Source organism: Propithecus coquereli, unplaced genomic scaffold, assembly GCF_000956105.1.
Source record: "Propithecus coquereli isolate 6110/MARCELLA unplaced genomic scaffold, Pcoq_1.0 Scaffold16, whole genome shotgun sequence".
In the NCBI taxonomy this organism is placed as follows: domain Eukaryota; kingdom Metazoa; phylum Chordata; class Mammalia; order Primates; family Indriidae; genus Propithecus; species Propithecus coquereli.
The window spans coordinates 3622503-3644426 of NW_012140524.1; the positions used below are offsets into that span (position 1 = coordinate 3622503).

Here is a 21924-nt window from a genome sequence, read left to right on the forward strand (position 1 = left end):
ATCCTTCAGTTTCCCCAGTAATGTTAAAGATCAATCCTGTGAGTTCTCTCAGTAACAGGTGCCCTGCAGGAGTTCTGTTTTGCACAACTTCTGAAAAGAGCTGACTGGACTGAAAAAGAGATGTAAAGGTCTCTCTTTCAAAATTGTTTCCCAAGAATCTGCTTTTACGGAGTTCCTGAGTAAACAGCAGAAGAAGGAGCTACAGCCTCAACCATATCTCCAGGACAGAGTCACACCTCCTGTGATAGTCCCTTCTCCAAGGAAAGGCAGGAAACCAACTCTTGGACTTTGACATCCTTGCAGTTTTTGTTATCTACCTGTTGCTGCTTTTGTTATCAACTTACAACCATCCCTATTTCTTGTCCCCCTTAAAATCAGCGAGCCACTTGGCCTCACTGCTGGCACCCCCTTCTCTTTCTTTAGGATGCCACGCCTGTCTCCCTGCTCTCTTTCCCCCCAATTCTCTCTCTCATTCTCTCTGCCCTTCTAAAGGATAAAATAAGCTTTTAACTTTTATATATTAATCTCTGAGTGAGAAATCTTTCTGCACCTGTGGGTGAGCACCTACCAGGCTTTCCACCCTAACACCTGTTCCCCTTCTGTGCTTCGTTTCTCTCCAGTGCATTTCTCACCCTCTACTATAGGTACCTATTGTTTTGCTAACTGTCTGTGTTCTTCCACTAAATGGCAAAACCCTGGAGAGCAGAAATCTTTGTCCATATCCCCAGCAAGGAGGACAGTGCCAGGAACATGGTGCTTAGTAAATATTTGTCAAATGAAGCAATACTACACATAAACATCATAAACAACATAAATCCAAGATCACGCACCTTCCTTCATAGTACTTATAAAATAAAAGAGAGAGAGAGAGAAACAAAATCACACACCGGCTAAGTCTCCCATGGCCTCTGACCCCAAATCCGGTTATTTTTCCACTCCACCAAAGCCATTTCCTATCCATCCTGCCACAAAAACCAAAGTTCACCGTGGTCACCCCAAGCCTCTGAGAAAGGTGAATTATGGTCACCATATCTATTTAAAAGAGTAGAGTAATATTTAATTCAGTAAATTTTCCAACTTCTAGAAGTAAATTCTCAGGAATCAGGACAATTCGGCCTTTTAAAATGACTCATTTCCGAAGGACATCCGAGAGCCGGAGTTTTATTCTACTTAGTCTTGGAAAATCATCAGGGTGGAGTCCTTCTGGATCACTGTTGGAGGTTAGCCATTGTGCGAGGTCAGATGATTTAGTTGGCCTTTTGTAGGACAGTGTGTCACATTTCCCTTAATTGCATTTGAGGTTTTTTCCCCAAGTTATCTATAATGGATCAGAGGGGTGCACTGCAAAAAGAAGGTGGCAAGACTTATTTGCTAGGTATTAATGGCAATTTCAAACAATCAAAGAAGCAGACCAACACAATTATCAGCCCTCCCCAAGTACAATTTAGTGATATGATTCAAATTTTATAACATGAAGGAACCAGGCACTTACAATATACCAGAAACTAATATGGTTGAAACTACACTGTCAACTTCTGAAATGAAGTTTACTTTGTGAATTTTTTAGTCCAGTGAAATGAAAGTTTTATGGTGGAATATTTTTCCCAATCGTGTTTGTCTTGTGGATTCTGTTTTTCTCAACAGGAAATAGAAAATAAACATCTGACCTTAGCATAGTTAACCTCAAATAAATTAATGTGTGGAATGAAAATCAGACTAATAAATCAGGGTGTGTATACTCTGAAAGGAAATTGCAAACTGGAGCACGTGATTCGAAATTGTTGGAACAATGAAATGCCTTATAAAGTACTCAGATGATGAAACATTGACAGCATCTTTAACTTTTGAACAGAGTGTACACAATTTAAAGTAAATGACTGAAATACAATATAAAACCAAGCTTTGGTCCTATACAGCTTATGTCTGTGTATCTTTAGTTGAGGTTAAAGCTTAAGAAGAGTAAATGGAGAGCATGTATGCACATCTTATACACTTACTGAGTGTTGTTAATTTTAAATAGCTTTCCATAGTACTGTGCTTTTTGGAGATATCATGATTATTTTATACAGCAGAAGACAAATTTTTCCAATGAATAACAATCTCAGTAGCCACGCTTCAGTAGCCACGCTTCCTGGGTATTGAGTTTACTTCATTTCTGACAACGAAAACTAGTTCCTGTAAGATCATAGTTGAATGATTAGCCAAAGAAACAAAAAGGAGAAAGTGTTGCAAATAGAAGCTCTAATTTGTAGCAGTATATTTATTTGCTGAATTTTGAATGACAAATGAACTTTAAAAACATAGATTTACAGGAACCATCTGCCTTCTTAACACTTGAGAACACAAGCGCTTCTGAGATGTCTTGTTTTCCTAATCAATCCTCAACTGTAAAATAGTATAATAATTCCACTTAAGGAATTTTGAAGGTTAAATTAGACAATGTATGAGAAAGCAGTTTAAAATGTAAAGCACCATGAACACGTCCTAGGTCCTTGTAGACCCATTTTCTTTTGTTCCTGCCTTCCGTTTTTTCCTTAGACGACTGTTCCTTCCCAGTGACTTTTTCCTGTTAACATGTCGGTGTTCATTCTTCAAAAGGTAGATGACGGAAATGGAGAGAATAATGTCCTTGACTGCCTACTTTATAAATTGTACTTAAGGAAATGCCACTCGATAAAAATTAAGAACTGCTAAAATGCTTTAAATGTATATTATGTTTATCAAGAACCTAAACAATCCAATACTTGGGAAAAAAACTCTCTTTGGCTTGTAGAACTGTATCGCTATACCTAGATTTCTTTTTTAAAGACAAAAAGATGAGCTTCCTTGTACCACAGAATTATATGACAAAATAACACATTATCTGTAATATTAAAAATTAAACTCATAGAAATAAAAATAAAAATATAGCAAGAGAATCCCCATAAACATTATAAATGTTGAATAATACTGTGAGAAAGAAAAATCCAGTGACTGTTCTTAAAAACAAGGCCTGGAAAAAATAGGCCTGAAAAATCACGACTCCGCCCCAGTTTAATGAATCTTTTGCTGAGGCTTTTTGGGTGGGGAATGGAATCACCAGCAAGGCTTTCATAAAATAAACCCATAGAAGTCAAAGTCAAGATGGACTTAATTTATTCTGACAATTGATGTAGTAACATAGACATCTCTTAAATTATTCATCTTTCCAATAAAAGATTCCCCTCCTGGAGACCTCAAGATTGAATTGGACCCAAACTAATTCAAACACAAGTTTATTTAAAAAGTAAACCCAAAAAATGAATTTTGTCCTTGCAAAGGTCTGCAGTAAATAGAAGAATATATGTTTTAAGAAAATATTTACATCCATATAAATGTTTTTAGATATTTTCCCTGACCTGGTTGTTAAGAATCGTTTTAATGAAATTCAACTTTGTTTCATAAATAATGCAGTGCTTGCTTTTGATTATGTGAACCTAGTGAGATACCCAGTGAGAGAAAGGATATTGGTAGCAGACCCTTGCTATTTCCAGGAATAAGCAATATCTACACATTTTCCAGGTGGAGGACTGTGCTTGGTAGCAGAATTAATAAGTTGCTCTAAATACTCTTGGGTAACATAGAGCCACTTCCCTGGAGATAACCGGCCATGACGTCCTCTTCTCCTGAGCACAAGGCGTATTAAAAGCCTTTTGTTTCCTAGTGCTTCTATTTCTTTCTCTTCACTGCCCTTCACACTGCTTGTTTATGTTTATGAGAGTTTAGGGTGGAGTTGTATTCTGTTTCTGACTTGGAAAAAAAAAAAAGAGAGGAAGAGAGAAAATCACTTCTGTAGTCCGTGACCTTTGAAGTACATGACTGTTTATTTAAATGGTGTTAGGATCATGAGTGACTATAAAGTCTGTGAGGTTGAGCTGAGAACCAGAAGGAGCAGACAGGCACCTTCACATAGGCAAGCCCATTGTGGATGGTCTTATTGAATGTAGACTGTTCTTTTCCTTAGTGTTTTCACCTCAGGTGTTTATTTTGTGGATTCCAAAGCCTAAAGAGATAAGGAAAAGAGAAAGTTTTAAGAAATGACCTCTTCTGAGATAAAAGAAGGGGCACGTTACAAGTACGTTTTTTGTTACTGCTTGTCATAAAGGAAACAAGGAGCCTGGAAGTTGCCCTCACCATGTTCACTAAACAGCCCTTAAATTGTTCGGAGGTCAGAATGCTTTGCTTAACTTCAAAAACAAAAACAAAAGCTTCTTTGGAAGTATTTGAGTCCTGGCTGCGGTGTGCTGTGTCTGCAACCACTTCCCAAAAGCAGCCCAGGACGTTTTTCTGGAGGAGTGAATGGACAGGTACATGATCATTTTTTGCCTCTCGTCGCAGCTCTCATATCCTCTGCCAAACACTCATCTGCCAGGAATGGTGAGGTTGGGTGTGAAAGGACTAGCACTGGGGACCGTAAAGTTGTCTTTGCTAATTAAAGGTGATCAGAGAGTAGCAAACAACAGCTCCTGTGCTGGCTCTAAATATATCTCTCCCAAAAGCCTCCAAAGCTGCTGTGAATAATTAGGGCTTTCGGGCCTTGGGAGGATATAATATCCATTTGAATTGATTCTGTCCCTTGTCAATCAAGAGGCACATTATGAAGTGACTTTCAAGAAACACTAGTTCTGAGGGACGTTCATAGCTATTCTGTAAGGAAGTAAGGAAGGGTCAAATAAACTTAGGGAACTGTGGGCTGAGCAAAAGCAAAAAAAGCTTTGCAGCTTGTCTTCCTTGTCCTTCTTTTAATAGGAATCCTTTCTGCCCCTTGATCTTCTTAGGAGGTGCAGCACAGGGGGCAAGCATAGCATTTGATTGTCAAGAGACTTGACAAGCACAGATCCTGTTTTTATTACTTGGGCATTATCTTGGCATTTCTACATTAAAAGCCAGCTCCACAGGCTTATTTAACGTACTCTGGGTGACAGAGATGAAGCAAACTTATTAGACTGCTAAAACGTCCACTCTAAATATATCAGAAACAACTCAATTATGTAGTCGTGCTGATTTGGCTTCTTTACAGTTTTGAGTTAAGGAAATAAATTAATTCCTTTCCTACTTCAATCAGCATAAATTTGGTTTACTGATGTACACCCCATCATTTGCTTTTGGACATGGGGAATGCTGTCTTGCACTTCAATGTGCATTATTTAATTTTTCATTTCTAAGTGTTCCAAGTTCTCAAGATTTTCAGTCTGAGAACTATATCAGGGCAGTTGGAGCCAAATTGCAGTAGGAGCTGGGAAATGAAATAAAATGGAAAAAAGATTTGGGATGGAAAGGCATTTTAGAGATAAGGTTTATTTTATGAGCGGGTGGCTCATGCCTGTAATCCTAGCACTCTTAGAGGTAGGCCGAGGCAGGAGGATTGCTTGAGGCCAGGAGTTCAAGACCAGCCTGTGCAAGAGTGAGACCCGTCTCTACAAAAAATAGAAAAATTACCCGAGCATGCTGGCACAAGCCTGTAGTCCCAGCCACTTGGGAGGCTGAGGCAGAAGGATCACTTGAGCCCAGAAGTTTGAGGTTGCAGTGAGCTGTGATGACTCCACTGCACTCAGGCCGGAACAACAGAGCGAGACTCTGTTTCAAAAAAAAGATAGTTTATTTTTACGGGGAGACATCATGCATCATCCTTTCTCAGTTATACTATTAAATACTGCTCTAATCCAAAGATGTTTATGAAGACCCCTCACTAAATGATCTCTCAGCATCTGATAAATAGTGGCCCTGTGCAGGCTGGTCAGCAGTGCTGCCAGGCCAGAAATTCAGCACCCAGACAAGGAGGATTTTCTATCACAGGAAGTTGAATATAATCCTCGGCTCCAAAGGACTAAAATTTATTTAACACTAATAGTTTTGCATACTATTTATTCTTGCACTATTTGAGGATTTTTTTTAAATTTTAATAGATCTAGGGGGTACAAACTGAATTCATGTATGTATTGTTACATTATATATTGTATAGTGGTGGAATGTGGGCTTTGGGTGTATGTATCAGCCAAGTAGTATACATTGGATCCGATTGAGGGTTATTATTTATACCACTAAATGGCAAATATATGTTTCCCTGCCGTATTTCTATACCTTCAGCTGCAAAAATAGTTGACCGGTAAGATTCGACACAGGCAAACCATTCAGGTAAAGGAAGAATTCGGTGTTTCATTTTGGTTCTGGCATACCTGGCAGCAGGGGGTGGGGGAAGAACAAGCATATTGTGCCCAACTTAGAAGTTTTTGAAGCATCGCAGCTTAATGTTTCTGACTTTTCAGGTTGTATCCGCGCCATGCAAGTGCCCTAAATAACCTTGGAACGCTGACAAGGGACACAGCAGAGGCAAAGATGTACTATCAGAGGGCTCTCCAGCTACATCCACAGCACAACCGGGCTCTTTTTAATCTGGGCAATCTCCTTAAGTAAGTAGAACATTTACCCTTGAGCAGGCGGCCTTGTGATTTCAAGAAACCCTTTCCTTCTCAAGACTCATTTGATTGTGTTGCTGTTGGCTCTTCCTAGAGCTGAATAATTAGTATTTTCGAACTTTGGGAGCATGTAATATGCATCTCAATTAATTCTATCCCTTATTGATCAAAAAGAGTCTTTCCCAGAATGTCTTTCTAGAAATACTAGTTCTGGCAGATGGTCATAGATTGTCTGTAAAGGGATAGGAATGGGGAAGGGTTACAGGGTCAAATAAACTTAGGACATGCTAAGATAGTTTGTTTATCGCAGGAAGTTTTAATATGCTAATATGCCTTGTCAATCTTCAAGAAGGGACTATAGGATACAGCATTTCCCAGAGTTTTCTTTTTCTTTTTTTTATTTTTTGGTAAGGCACTTCCCAAGATAAATATTCCATAATATATATATACTTCAGGAAAAGCGATGTTCTCTGAAGGTGTAACCAAATGGTATAACCACAGCTCATGTTCAGTTTGTATTAATATTACAGGTAAGAACCAAAGTGAGGCTTACTTGGAATTAGTAGTGATGACTTGACTCTTACGAATAACTCTCAGGCACAATCACTGGTGTTTACTTTTCACTTGCTCCCCTGATAAAGGTTGACAGTGTCATTACAGTTACTGAAGACTAAAGGGGTAGTTTTGCATCTTGTGTCTTTATTAATATAAAGTCTAGGCGTGTTGGTGATGGTCCTGTCCATGACAGTAGTAACAATGGTGGTGGTTATGGAATTTAGCTTCTAAACTTTAAAAAAAAAAAAAAACAGATTAAAAAACAGAAATGGATATCTATTGAAATAAAAAAAATAAAAATAAAAGGTAAAAATAGCTGGAATCAGAGAGTAATGATATATTTATCTATGCTTGTCCTAATGCTGACAGTCCACATACTTACTGAATGTTTCCATCTCTTAGCTTCTGGAGAGCACATTTGGCTGCCCCTCCAGTATCTTTAAGGCTAATGGTTGACTTTGTTCTTTTATCCTTTCCCTAATAGGATTGTCTCCACTGCCTCAGTAATTCAGCATGATGCATCTTCTTCACTTTCCTGTTTACTCCTTGACTTTTACATATTCACATAAGATATTGGTTCTCCTTACTAAGTATGTGTGTGTTTGTGTGTGTGTGTGTGTGTGTGTGTGTGTGTGTATTTTTATTTAATCTCATTTGAACAGAAGACCTGGAGATAGTTAATCACAGAACAATCTAATATAGTGTAAGCTGATAGGTGCCATCCTAGGTCTGAAGTTTTACGTTTAAGAATGGCTTTATTGGCCAGGGGTGGTGGCTGACGCCTGTAATCTCAGCACTTTGGGAGGGTAAGGTGGGAGAATTACTTGAGGCCAAGAGTTTGAGACCAGCCTGGGCAATATAGCAAGACCCTGTCTCTACAAAATCTTAAAAAATTTGCTGGGTGTGGTGGTGCACACCTGTAGTCCTAGCTACTTGGGAGGCTGAGGCAGGAGGATCGCTTCAGTCCCCAGGAGTTTGAGATTACAGTGAGCTATGATGAGGCCACTGCACTCTAGTCTGGGTGACAGAGTGAGACCCTATCTCAAAGAAAAAAAAAAAAAGACTTTATCCATATGCTAGAACACAAAATTAAGGGAACACTACACAAAAATGAATAAGTGCCAAGAAAGGACAATGAAATAAAGTGAAAGAAATAAAGCATAAATCAAAACTAAATAAACTTAATTTTTAAATTATTACAGATAACATTGGTAAAACTGAATAAAAACAGAATGATGTAAAACAACTGAGAATGAAGAAGTGTGTCACTGTGCCAAAAAAGAAAATATTTTAGTAAAAGGAAGCTCTCTTTAAAATAATAAATCAAAATGTGAGGAAAATTGGTTCTATTTATTGTATATAGCTAAATATAGGTTGATATGATGCTTTTATTTTACTCTATTACTTTTATGAGCACTTACTTCTTTATGTGAAGTTTGAAAGACTCATGTTTTAAAGTCATTGTTGCATCTGTATATGTCCTACTTAGAGTCCAAATAACTTTTTGGCTGTATAAATCCTGTCAATGCCTTTTGGAGTTCCTGGATTATGTAGTACTGGTTTCAAAAATAATACAGATGAGTATTTTTTCCAAAGAAGCCAAATATAATGGCTTAGCTACACAATAACATATATTGTTAAGAATGCTATTCTGCAGATGTGATAATAATATTATGCTGAATGCAGCTCTACTTGAAAATAAAGGAAGATATTCTTTTGTGTCATCTTGCCAAGACCTGAGCAAAAGATGGATACTCTAGCCTTCCTTTTTCTCTTCACATCTTATTACCACTAACATCTTGAATTAGTATGTATAAGTTAAAAATACAAGAAAGTATATTTTGGAACTTGGCAAAGGCTACTTTTCATAGTAAGAGGAGTTATTGGGTAACCAAAATGGGATTTTTTTCTCTCTCTTTTAGTAAAAATCAATTCTTGATGATTATCCAAATCAGTAACAATGCCTTACATTTGTATAAGATTTTGCAGTTTTCCTAGTGCCTTGTTTTAATGACACCCTTCCAATAAGTCTTTATAGTGAATAGGAAGTAGGAGAAGGCAAGGTCCTGAGAAGTCAGGTGCCATGGACAGAGTCCTCCTTGCTTGCCTTCTGTTCCTTCCCAGCACACACAGCAGAGTGTCTCAGTGGAGGTCAGTCTTAGAGTCCGGCAGATTAAAATAATGATAGCAGCTAACATGTGTGTAATACTTTCCATTTTACTTTTTAAAATATTCATTTTTTAATCCTTAGAACAGTCTATTGTGAGAGGTATTACCATCCTCACCCCCATTTTACAGGTAAGGAAAACCAGATTCAGAGGTTTTATCTGACCTTGGCCTGGGCTGTGGCTGACCCAGGATTGAACCCCTGCCCTTGGACTCCTTGTCCTGTTCGCTTTCCATTACCCATGCTGCCCAAATAGCTCTCCGGTCCAAAAACTACATAATATTGAACTATTTAGTGGCATATGATAGCCTTTTGGGAGTAAGGACCATACATCCTTTCTTAAACAGTAAAGTTGGTTTACATCACCCTGAGATTGCATTGCTAAGTGACAAAGCAAGGTGACCCTGAAAACAGCATGGCTAATCTACATTTAGATAACTCTGAGCTTTACTTCTACTTACTATAATACATTTCTAAGCCAGTAGCAATGGGTCAAGAGCAAGAAGAGGATAAGAATATTTTAAATTTGGTTTGACTTGATCTGTTTTACTGTTTATTTAAGATTTACACCTTATTTCTCTATTGAGTTAACTTTGAAGTTATCACAGTTAACTAGGCCACAGCCTAGAGCCACACTGCCCAACAGAAATATGACAGCCATATGTGTAATTTAAATTTTTTAGGTAGCCATATTCTGAAACATAAAAAAGTGAAATTAGGCCGGGCGCGGTGGCTCACGCCTGTAATCCTAGCACTCTGGGAGGCCGAGGCGGGTGGATCGCTCAAGGTCAGGAGTTCGAGACCAGCCTGAGCAAGAGCGAGACCCCGTCTCTACTGAAAAATAGAAAGAAATGGTCTGGACAACTAAAAATATATATATAGAGAAAAAATTAGCCGGGCATGGTGGCGCGTGCCTGTAGTCCCAGCTACTCGGGAGACTGAGGCAGAAGTATAGCTTGAGCCCAGGAGTTTGAGGTTGCTGTGAGCTAGGCTGATGCCACGGCACTCTAGCCCAGGCAACAGAGAAAGACTCTGTCTCAAAAAAAAAACCAAAACAAAAAAAAGTGAAATTAATTTTAATAGATTTTATTTAACCCCAATATATCCAAATCATTATTTTAATATGGATTTAATATTAAAACTTAATTTTTAAAATTTAATATGTAAAAAATAAAAAATATTAATAAGATGGGATACATTCTTTTTTTAAAAAAAACTAACTCTTTGGAATCCAGTGTATGCTTTACATGCACAGCACATCTCAGACCAGCCATATGTCAAGTGTTCAATAGCCACATGTGATTAGTGGCTACTGTATTGGACAGCACAGATGTTTATTAATAACCTTGAGAGAAATATGAGTCTTTGTCCAGGCCACAAGCTCTAAATAAGATGTGACTCTGTCAGAGAATTCAAGCAATCTTATAGCAACTCATTTGAATTCTTGGAATTATATGGCAGACAGCTTTAGACACATTCATAGCAGTTGACTTTACTGAGTGTTATCCAAATATATTTGGCTTCTTTCATGATCATTTCACTGGACTTTGAAGCTAATCTCCTGTGATTCTGTGCAGCATATTTACAATGTGAGAACTTGATAAGGAACAGCTTTCTTAATTTATATTAATTATTGTTGGCTTTGCTTTGAACCTGAAATATTAAAAAAGAGAGAGAGAGAAAGAAAATAGGCAAGATTAGCATAAACTTTTTATGGATAACACAGTGGAAATCCCTGATGGCGCAAGAGAATGTAATAGAATATTTAGATTCAGGGTATGGGAAAATATTTCTGTGAATGCCTCGGTTAAAATAGCTCCTGGTGTTTGTTACTAAAATGGAATATGAAAAGAACTTCATAAAGAATCATGTCATCCCTCCTTCATTGCCAAAACTACATTCTATTCACATTATAGGATATGAGTGCTATATGGGTGTTACAATAAATCTTATAATCAAAACTCAGAGGAAAATGTAATAGAATGTCCAATAACTGAACTATATGGAAGATGAATTTGATAACAGCATACATTGGATTTTCTTTAGACTGATTCTTTAGAAAATTGAATTTCTGGAGAATATTAGGACCCAGAAAGAAGGGTGTCCATCCATTTGCGTTGCTGTAAAGGAATGCCAGAGACTGGGTAATTTGTAAAGAAAAGAGGTTTATTTGGCTCATGATCCTGAGTTCTGGAAAAGTTTAGGATTGGGCACCTGGTGAGGGCCTCAGGCGGCTTCCACTCATTGCAGAAGGTGAAGAGGAGCTGGTGTGTGCCGAGATCACGTGGTGAGAGGGAGGAAATGAGAGAAAGGGAAGGAGGTGACAGGCTCTTTTTAACAACCAGCTCTCCCAGGAACTAACAGAGCAAGAACTCATTACCAAGAGGAGAGCACCATGCCAGTCGGGAGGGATCCGCCCTGTGACCAGAACATCTCCCGTTAGGCCCCACCTAACGGGGCCCTATTGGGGGTCAAATTTCAACATGAGATTTGGAGGGGACAAACATTCAAACTACAGCAAAGAGTAGCCATTATCTTTCAAATAAATTTTAATGTCAGGAATTTATTTCTCCACAGCTTCAGCACTAGCCTCACGTCTTATTTTATAAAAAGGAAGTTTATACATTCAAGGTAGCAGTTCTCTCCTTCTCTGCTTTTCAGCTGAAGCCCCAGAGAGTACACAATGCCAGTCCCACAGATAAAGAAAGCTTCCGAGGTCCTTCCTACAATGTTAATATTTCAGCTTTGGGTGGGCTAGTTCTGTACCCTCCTTCTGGAGTGAAATCCTACTCCCCACCTCCGCCAGCCCCACAGTGACCTTTTTGTAACCAGGTTCTTTCCACCTTTACTTATCTCTAGTCCCAAGCCCATTACACTTGCTCCCTACTCATCATTGTGCAGCTCATGCTTGTGTCTCTCCAGCTCTCTGTCATCATCACTGCCATCTCCCAAGTTTCTGACCTTGACCTCCTACTTCTGCCCACCTTTCCCTTTCCCCAACTCTCTCACTCCCACTGACCCTTTGAAGGGGTTGTGATTATGACCTGTCATCTCCTCGTTCTTCTCTGTGCTGCGTTGTCTTCTTTTAAGACCTTAGTATTGATATACCCTCCACCATTAGTGTTATTTTCCTCTCATCCCTGCCGGCCGTGCTCTTGACCAGTCTTAGAATCTTTGTTCCTTCTGATTTTACGTTCATAATTTATAATCCCATCTCGGATGTATCTGATATATTTCAGTAATGCATGTGACATCAACCTAGACTCTTCCACACCTCGACCATCATTTACCTGCCTGACCAGGCCAACCCAAGGTACCCCACTGCCTGTATTTTGCTTTCCCTAGACCAATATTTCTCAACTTTTGACTTCTTCATTATTACCCCCCACCCCATTAGGACTCTTTTTAGATATTTTGTCTAAATGTCCTGTCCTCGATTAAATACTCAAGGATAAGATCTGTTAGGGAGAGTTGAGCTTTGGGAGACCACAAACCATTGTAATGACTAAGATTATTTGTCACCACCACCACCCCAAAAAGCAGTTTTCAATTCTGTGGAGAATGTGTGTGTTAGCCTGGACCTTCATCCAATTTATCAAATGCTGGAGGAGAAAAACACAAATCTGTGTTGAATGGGATCCTTGCAAAACTCTGAAGAGAGCATCTTGGAAAAAACAAATCAGGATCAGCGGTAAGAGCTGTTAAAGATTCATCCCATGTGGTTTTACTTATTTATTCTTTTTTATTTCAGCATATTATATGGGTACAAATGTTTAGGTTACATATATTGCCTTTGCCCCACCCAAGTCAGAGCTTCAAGCGTGTTGATCCCCCAGACGGTGCGCACCACACACATTAGGTGTGAATATACCCATCCCCTGCTTCCCCCTCCCACTTGCTTGACACCCAGTGAATGTTATTACTATATGTGCACCTAAGTGTTGATCAGTTAATACCAATTTGATGGTGAGTACATGTGGTGCTTGTTTTTCCATTCTTGTGATACTTCAGTTTGGAGAATGGGCTCCAGCTCTGTCCAGGACAGTACAAGAGGTGCTAGATCACCATTGTTTTTTGTGGCTGAGTAGAACTCCATGGTATATATATATATCACATTTTATTAATCCACTCATGTATTGATGGGCACTTGGGTAGTTTCCACATCTTTGCAATTGTGAATTGTGCTGCTGTAAACATTCAAGTGCAGATGTCTTTTCTATAGAATGTCTTTATGCTACCTCTTGTTACCCTAATGCATGAATCCTTTGTGCCCCTCCTCAGTGCCCTATACACACACCCAGAAGATGACATCATCCCTTACTTTTATTAAGGACATTCAAGTCATTCAAGGTGAATTATTACAGCTTCCCTCCTTCCTACCTCAAAATTTTCTGCAGACTCCCTCTTCTTTGACTCTGCTATGGGAGGAAGAATTATCTTGCCTCCTTCATGAAGCCAGTGTTTATACCTGTGTTTGTGTTTTTTAATTGAGGCCTAATTAACATGAAATAAAATGCACAAATCTTAAGTGCTCAGTGCAGTATCTTAACAATTTTATACACTCTTGTAATTACCCCCAAAATAACAGAGAATTTGCATCATACCAGAAAGACCCCCTCATATCTCTTTTCAGTAAATGTACCCCTCCTGTGAGGCAATCACTGTTCTGATTTTTCACCATAAATTAGTTTGGCCTAGAACTTCATTTAAAGGTGATCATTTAATATGTACTTTTTTTGCATCTGGATTTTTTTTAGCATAATTTTTTGAGTCTTATCCATTTTGTTACATACTATATTTTTTATTGCTAAGTAGTATTTTGTCATATTAATATGCTATAATTTGTTTATTCATTTTCCTGTGGGTGGATACTTGGTTTGTTTACAGGTTTGGGTTATTATGAATAAGGCTGTGGTGAATATTTATGTTTCAATCTTTGTATGTCCGTTTTTCTTGGGTAAATATATAGGAATAGAATTGTGGGTAAATGTTTCCTTAATGTTTTAAGAAGTTACCAAACAATTCTCCAAATTGTACCATTTTCCACTCCATCAGCAATGGCAAGAGATCCATTTGTTCCACATCCTTGTTAACATTTGGTGTTGTTAGTCTTTTTTATTTTAGCCATCAGTAGTCATTTGTGTAAAATCCACATGTGGTCTTGGTTCTATTTCTCTCTCTTATGTCTTCAAATTCTCCTTATTCCACAACTTCAGGGTACCCCAGACTCCCCTGGGGAATCGTTCTTTATTGAGGCACTCCCTCAAGTTGTTTCTCCTGCCTAACTCCTTCCTTTGATCAAATTGGCAAGAAGAGTGATTAGCGCCTGGTGTTTCTCTTTTCCACGCCACCTGTCATACAGCCCTCTACTGCGTACAGATGCTCTCTCAGCTCTTAGTCCCTTAATTTCTGTGAAATAAATAATATGATATCGTTGACCACCACCTGCTTTTGAAGCTATTTCATTGCTCTTATATCATAGTGCATCGCTGTACTTTTCTAGATCCAGTGTCTAGTCGTCTTCCCCTGTCCCTGTAAATTGAGGGCCACCTGAGAAATTCATTGAATTGTATACACATGTAGAGTCCAAACATCTTAGCATTCAGAACTTTCCATAATCTTGCCACTTTTCTCCTCATTTTCCACTGCTCCCAAGCAGTGTGAACCCCTATCCCAGCCAGACTGACCACTTGTTAGTGTATGGGAAATACAAACCTGCCAAACTACATTTGAAAGAATGTTACCGAGGTTTTAAATTGAGAACTTTTCTAGTTCTTTCAAGATGTGGTTTCATTTCTAGTTTATCATCTTATAGTCAGTATCTGTCCAAAAGTGAATTATACAGGAAATGATGAGAATGTTTACCTACTTCCCCAAGATTTGGCAGTTATTTGTGTATAAACAGATTGCTAATTGTTAAAATATTTTTGTCAGTATCTCTCCCCCAACACAACTCTACTCATCCATACTGTGATTACTAATGAGTTGAGCTTGAGTTGTTTGAAATCTATCATATGGTTTGCAAGGAAAGTACCCTTTCCTCAGTCTTTCCTTTTGCTATGACGGCTGCAATAAACACTGCTGAGGCCAGGGGATAGACCTACTCAGGAAGTGCTGTGGGTGGGAGCAAGGTTTGAGGAATCCCCTGGTTTTATTTACATTCTCTTGAAGGAATTGGAATGTCATCATTTTCTTTCCTACCATAAATATTTCTAACAGGATAATTAAGGGGCCAGACTGTTTTGTAAAGTACGAGAGTCTTCAGTAGTTTCCCCTGAACTAGTATTTTCCTAATCCCTTCACCCCTATAAGCTTTCCTGGATTCGTTTGTAGTCTAGTTCCCTTAAGTTCCTGTGCTGGGGAATGACCTGGAATGATTCAAGATATAGGTGCAAGACGAATAATTTTTTTTTTTAGACCTGGGGTCTCACTATGTTGCCCAAGCTGGAGTGCAGTGGCTATTCGCAGGCATGATCGCAGTGCACTACAGCCTTGAATTCCTGGGCTCAAGCGATCCTCCCACCTCAGCCTCCCGAGTAGCTGGGACTACAGTTCAGTGAAAAAATAAGAGAAATGTGTGTCATCATTAGAACTTTCTGTCTGCACACATTGTCTTACTTTAGGGTACCAAGCATCTCAACTTTTTATGTTAAACTCAGTAGATCAACTTTGCTCAGACACAGAAGCTAAATTTGGTATATAGGTTATTAGAGATGACCGAAAGGCTTTCAAATCTAAAAATGCTCTATGTAGGCCAGGAACAAAAACAGAAGGGACAGAAAGAGAAATATGCATGTTTTCGTTGTTAACCTGGCCCACCCCTGCCTGTGGCCCCCAAGGTCTGTCCCAGAAAGCACCACGGGGAGGCAAAGCTGGCCTGCAAGGCTCCTTCGCTACTTGGTATCTCCTCACCAATTGTGCCAGCCTCCCCTCCAGTTGTACCTTCCTCAAGCAGAGCCTGGTCTCCCTGCCTGGTTCTCGCATGCTGTGCCACTTGTCTGCCGGGCAGCATTGCAGGGCTCTCCGCACTCACCCTTCCGGCCACCCTCCTCCTTCAAGTGAAAGGAACAACAGTCACTGACACTTGAAGGGCGGTTGGCACAGCACCTCCTCGTGTCTCATGGGCTGTCCACCCCACTCGGGTGGTTAGAGGACAGGCCCCATCACTCTCCTGTGACAGATAGAGAGTCTGGCTAGGAGAAGGCCCTGTGCCCCGAAACTGCAAAGCGCACAGTCTGAAGCCAGAGCCTTCTGTTGCACCACGCTGCTGCCACACTGCCCCATGTGCGCTCTCCTCAGGTCTAGCAGCTGGGAGAGCTCAGTGAGTTTGCAGCCCAGCTGTACCGCATGTTAGTGTGTGACCTTGGGAAAACGGTTTTACCTTGCAGTGCCTCCAACTGCTCATGTATAAAGTGGAGGTAATACTAGTAACTACGTCTTTCGAGAGTACTCAGTACAGGAATACATGTTAAGTACTTACGATAAGACCTAGTACCCACTAAAGATGAAGTAGGTTTTAGCTATTAAATATTATTATTATTATTAGCCCAGGGACGTAATTTCTTCCAATTTGAAGCTCTGGTTCTTGGTGTAAAGCTAATAATGAGTCAGAAGTAGATAATACATTTTCTACATTGAACAGCTTTAGACAGTTTCAACCTTCCTGAGACAAGAGATGGGGACAAGTGATCCTGTAGAGCTCTCTAGTTGCAAGAATCTGTGGTTTTAACTGTGACTACAGGTTTTTAGTCTCTTAACTGAATGTAAATAAAAGAAACCGGAGAAGAACTTCAAAGTCCCCTTTCTCTCCAGAGGCAGTACTTACGTTACAACAGCATCCTGCCTTTGCTGAGAAATCCATCACTGAGACTTCTCGGGGAAATTCCAGTGGGGAATCTGGCTGGAGAGCAGAGAAGGAGCAAGTGGAGCTAACATTTCTTGCATCTCCCTGTGTGCCAGACACTCTGCTAAGCACACCACCTGTGTTTATTTATTCCACCCTTGCAAGAATCCAGAGAGGCAGAGGTTAAGAAGGTTAATAAGCGCATTTCACTTTGGCCACTGAGGCTCCTAGACGTGAAGCATCAAATCCTTCATTCAGCTGGTGAGAGCAGAGCCGGATGTAAACAGCCATCAGCCTGAGCCTAAAACCAGGGATGTGCATTAAACTGCATTCTGAAAGCATCCCTTTAGCTATGGGGTAAATGAACTCTGGCTAGATCAAGATATTCTCAGCTGCCTTCTCTTCCAGGTCCCAACGTGGGAGCATTGTTTTATGTTTTCCCTTAATCCTGAAGGGCCTTAGCATATATATTTGCATGCGCTTTGAAGTGACTGCTGGCTTGGGACTAGTTTCCCCCCAGCCTGCCTCATGCACTCAGGGCACAGAGCTCGCTGGGCATGTGCAGGAGCAAGGCTGGGTGGGGCAGGCAACCTGCTGGGTGCAGAGCGGTGACATCACTGAGCTGTGATGAAGACATCCAGAGCTGTTCCAGAGAAGTGAAAGAGAGGGCTTGAGGACTAACATTTCTTGGGACCTACTGAGTCCCAGCCCCTGTGCAAGATCTTTATGTGAGCTGCGTCTCCACTTCTGCTGCTGTATGGCTAGACAGGTCAGAACTTTCCATCTTTCCATTCCTCAGTTTCTGGCTGGGGGGTAAGGTTGGGGAGGGGACAAGTGATATACTCTTTGAATTTTAACTATGAATATGATTTTAAATGAAAAAAATTATTTTTTTTTATTCTTTACCACCACATGATTTGTAATCCATATCCTCCAGACTGTTGTGTGTGTGGCTCCTATAAAAAGTCAAACAGAAAAATTAGGATGAACCCCAGTCAACTAGATGCTGTATTTCCATTGTATCGCCCAGATGTGTTCAGTAAACTTGAACCTAAAGGAAGCTACAGAGTATAACCCAATTTTCTTTTCTTTCCATAGAGGAAGATAGAAAAATGTGTGCTCTGGAATGATCATCTCAGCCAGACGTTTACAATTTGACTTTCACAATTCAGTTTTTTAGAAGAGCTGGTAAAATCTGTCTCCTTCCTCCCTCAAAAAAAAAATCTTGATCTTTTTCATTTGTGAGAGGCTTCATTTTTGGATCCAACAACAACAAACACCTCAACAAAGAAGTAGGAATTAAGAGGGCTGCCTAGCATTCCAGGTTTGCACTGTGGTTAATGAGAAATGTTACTGCTGCCAACTGGATCGCCAAATCCATTTATTTCTGTTACTGGCATTTCCTAAATTCTCCCCCAAATGTCAATACTCTTCCAAAGCAAGCATCTGCTTTCAGTTTAAACGAATGTGTCATAAGGTTTTAGACAGGAATCCAGAAAGTTTTCTAAATTGACAAATTTAACCAGTCCTTAATTCCTGAAAGAAAATGTGGCGAAACCTTATTTGCTTTTGCTAAATATCTGTCATTGAGACAGAGCCAGGAGAGTGAGATGGTGTGAATGTTTTTACTTAACACACAGAAAAAACGGTCCCACTGCTGTAGAACCAAAATTCCCTATGAAACTACAAGTGTTTAATGACAAAATTTGTACATGTTGAACGAGATCTAATTTCTACTTAATGTTTCTCTTATGAAATCAATGATGAAGATGTTACTGGTCCCAGAAACCCATTCTCAGGCATTCTAGCCTTTTGTAAATTCCTGAGGGAAACTTAGTGGAGTTTTGCTGCAAAATATTAGGAGATTTTTATTTATGTTATGATGGTTATACGGATAACACGGGAGCCAAGACATGGACCCCCAGTGGAGGACATTGACAATAGAGCTCCTATGAGAGAGAAAACTGCCTCTTCCAATAGAAATATTTCCCAGTGTCGCACTCTACCCAGCCCCCTCGGGTCTCCCCACATTATCTAGCATCCAGAAGTATGTCTTATGGGCCAAATTAACCAGCCAGTGCCATCTTTCTATTTGGCTCAGATTGTCCCAGGGAAGTCGTCTTTTTCCTTCTTTTAGCTTTCGGCATCCTGTTACATTGGCTGCCTACCTGGGGAGGCTAATGTAAATCCAGTGTGCAAACCAGGACAGGGTTTCTTTTTTCTTTCTTTCTTTCTTTTTTTTATTTCAGAATATTTCGGGGGTACAAATGTTTAGGTTACATATATTGCCTTTGCACCACCTGAGTCAGAGCTACAAGCGTGCCCATGCCCCAGACAGTGCATAGTGGATAGAGTTTCTTAAAGCATGGGCTAAAGGCCACCCTCGGCAGAATCCCCTGAGAGGCTGATGCATCTTGGTGACCTCCCCCAAGTAAGTCCTGGGATTCTGCATTTTATCAAACACCTGAGGAATTTTAAGCACTAAAATTTCAGAAGTATTGATCCAAGGGAGAAGTGGAGACAAAATATTTTAGGTCACGGAGCATTTTCAGTTACCAACCAGTGACTGTATTTAGCAGATAAGGAAATTCCGGGTGATGAGGGGCAATAATACTGCCCGATTCTGGAGCAGATTTACTCTTACCTGCGTTTCTCACCTAACCAGTGATCCCTGAGTTCCATCAGTGCCAGTTGAAGCACCTGACAAAAGCTCTGAGAGTCCTTAGTGTCCTTGGTGTCACATGAGTTTCCAAAGGGATTCAGAGTGTTTCTTTCTGTGACTCCAAACCCAAAGTGTGTCTATGGCTGATTGGATGGGGTATGTACTGGTGTCTGATTTTATCTATTTGTTCATCAGTTAATGGACTGATAACACAGGTCTTTTCTATAGAATTCAGAGAAACAACTGTGGACTTCGTCAGTTCAGAGCAAAGGGTTATTTTAATATTTTTACACTTCTGAATTTACCTGTCAATTCCTTTTAAATAAAGGATAACAGGATAGGTCTATTAGGTCATTAAGTATGAAATGTCTGATTTCCTTAAATACTAGGTTTGACAGTTGTTATCTCTGACATTTCACTTTGACACTTCTTGTTTTATTTTTATTATGAAGGTATATCCTCATTCTTTCAAACACATGGTTTGGCTTGTGATTATCTTTCAAATTTTTTTTTTAGAGTAATTTTTGTGAAAGCATGGATAAGTCAAAAATTCGTGTTATTTTTAAATATGAGTTCCGTCATGGAACCAAGGCACTGCAGACGGCTCGAAATATCAACCAAGTATTTGGGAAGGATGTGGCTAATGAACACACCATACGTCAATGGTTTGAGAAGTTCTGTTCTCGTGATTTTAATCTTGAAAATGAGCCACATGGGTGACTTGAGACCAAGGTGGATAATGATGAGCTGAAAGCTGTAGTGGAAGCGAATCCATCCCAACCTACGCATGAATTAGCAGCAAGTTTTGATGTTACTGTTCCAACAATATTGGACAATTTGAAACAAATAGTCAGGGTAAAGAAGCTGGATAGATGGTACCGTATGAATTAAACGAGCGTCAGAAGAGAAATTGTCTGGAAGCTTGCCTTTCTTTGCTGTCACGACATAAAGGCGAACCATTTCTACATGGTATTGCTATGTGTGGTGAAAAATGGATTCTTTTTGACAATGGCAAGCACTCGGCACAATGGTTGGATAAAGACGAAGTGCCGAAATACAGTCCAAAACCAAATATTCATCAAAAAAAAGAGGCTAACGGTGTGTGTTTGGTGGACCAGTACTGGTATTATCCACTACAGCTTCATGCAACCTAGTTAGCCAATTACAGCAGATGTCTAATGCAGCCAACTGGATGAAATAATGAGGATGCTTGCGATTGAGCAACCGAGATTGGTCAGTAGAGACAATGCTGCTCAAACTGTAGAAGCTGGACTTGGAAACTCTCTGTCCTGCACCATATTCACCAGACCTTGCACCAACTGACTACCACTTTCTCTGGGCTTTGGGCCACTTCTTGCAAGGAAAAATACTCAATCCTCAACAAGCTGTGGAAAACGCCTTTCATGATGTCATCGCCACTCACTCTCCAGGCTTCTTCGCTGCTGGCATAAATGAGCTACCACTAAGATGATGAAGCTGTGCCGATAGTTTAGGCACATATTTTGATTAATTTTACTGCTTCTTGTTTAAGATATAATAAACTAAACTTTCAATTTGAAATCGGACATTTCATATTTAAGGACCTAATACATACATGAGGCTTACATCAATAATGGGCACCTGATTTCCCCGAATTACTTATGACAGAGCAAAAATGAATGCATTAGGAAGTTTTAATACAGTTAAACACTGGCCCAGGGGTGATCTTCACAATTAGAGTACATAGGTACTTCTGATTAGTAAGAAATTTTAGAATATCTATTTGAAATTGTCTGCCTCTCTTGTTATGCCCGCCCCCTTCTTACATGGAAATAACTGCTTAAACCTTTCTTTTCTAAGAAGTTTTTCTGGCTTGGCTGAGAAAGCAGTTCAAAATTGCTCCTGGTTTTCTCTGGCCTAAATATTCACCCTTAGCAGTCACCCCCACAAAATGCAGATCCCCCCTTTTCCATGGCCCTAATGGCAGCTGAGTGGATTCTGAACTATTGGTCTGCCATTTAGGGCTCCTCGGCTCTATGTGTGCCTTAGAATGAGACTTCCAGGAGTAAAGACTGTGGTTGTTCCTGGTGTTATTTTTGTTTAATACAATGCTATTAATTTAGGTATGATTATTTGTTGTATAAAAAATCTATTGTGGTATCAGACACTAAGAAAAATCACTCTGATGTCTAACAATTTTTTGTGAATAGTTTAAAATGTGGAAGGATATTACTTATGAGAGAATTTCAGAAATACCACATTCTCCTTGATTTTAATAATTAAA

General features: G+C 39.7%; 1 protein-coding gene across 1 annotated transcript in view; it reads left to right on the top strand.

Moving 5' to 3' along the window:
* TMTC1 (transmembrane and tetratricopeptide repeat containing 1) overlaps positions 1 to 21924 on the top strand; it is a 280957-nt gene that overhangs the window by 231677 nt on the left and 27356 nt on the right. Inside the window, exon 10 of the mRNA XM_012640954.1 lies at positions 6285 to 6428. Within this exon, the coding sequence (XP_012496408.1) occupies positions 6285 to 6428 (144 nt within the window). The remainder of the gene's footprint in view (positions 1 to 6284; positions 6429 to 21924) is intronic.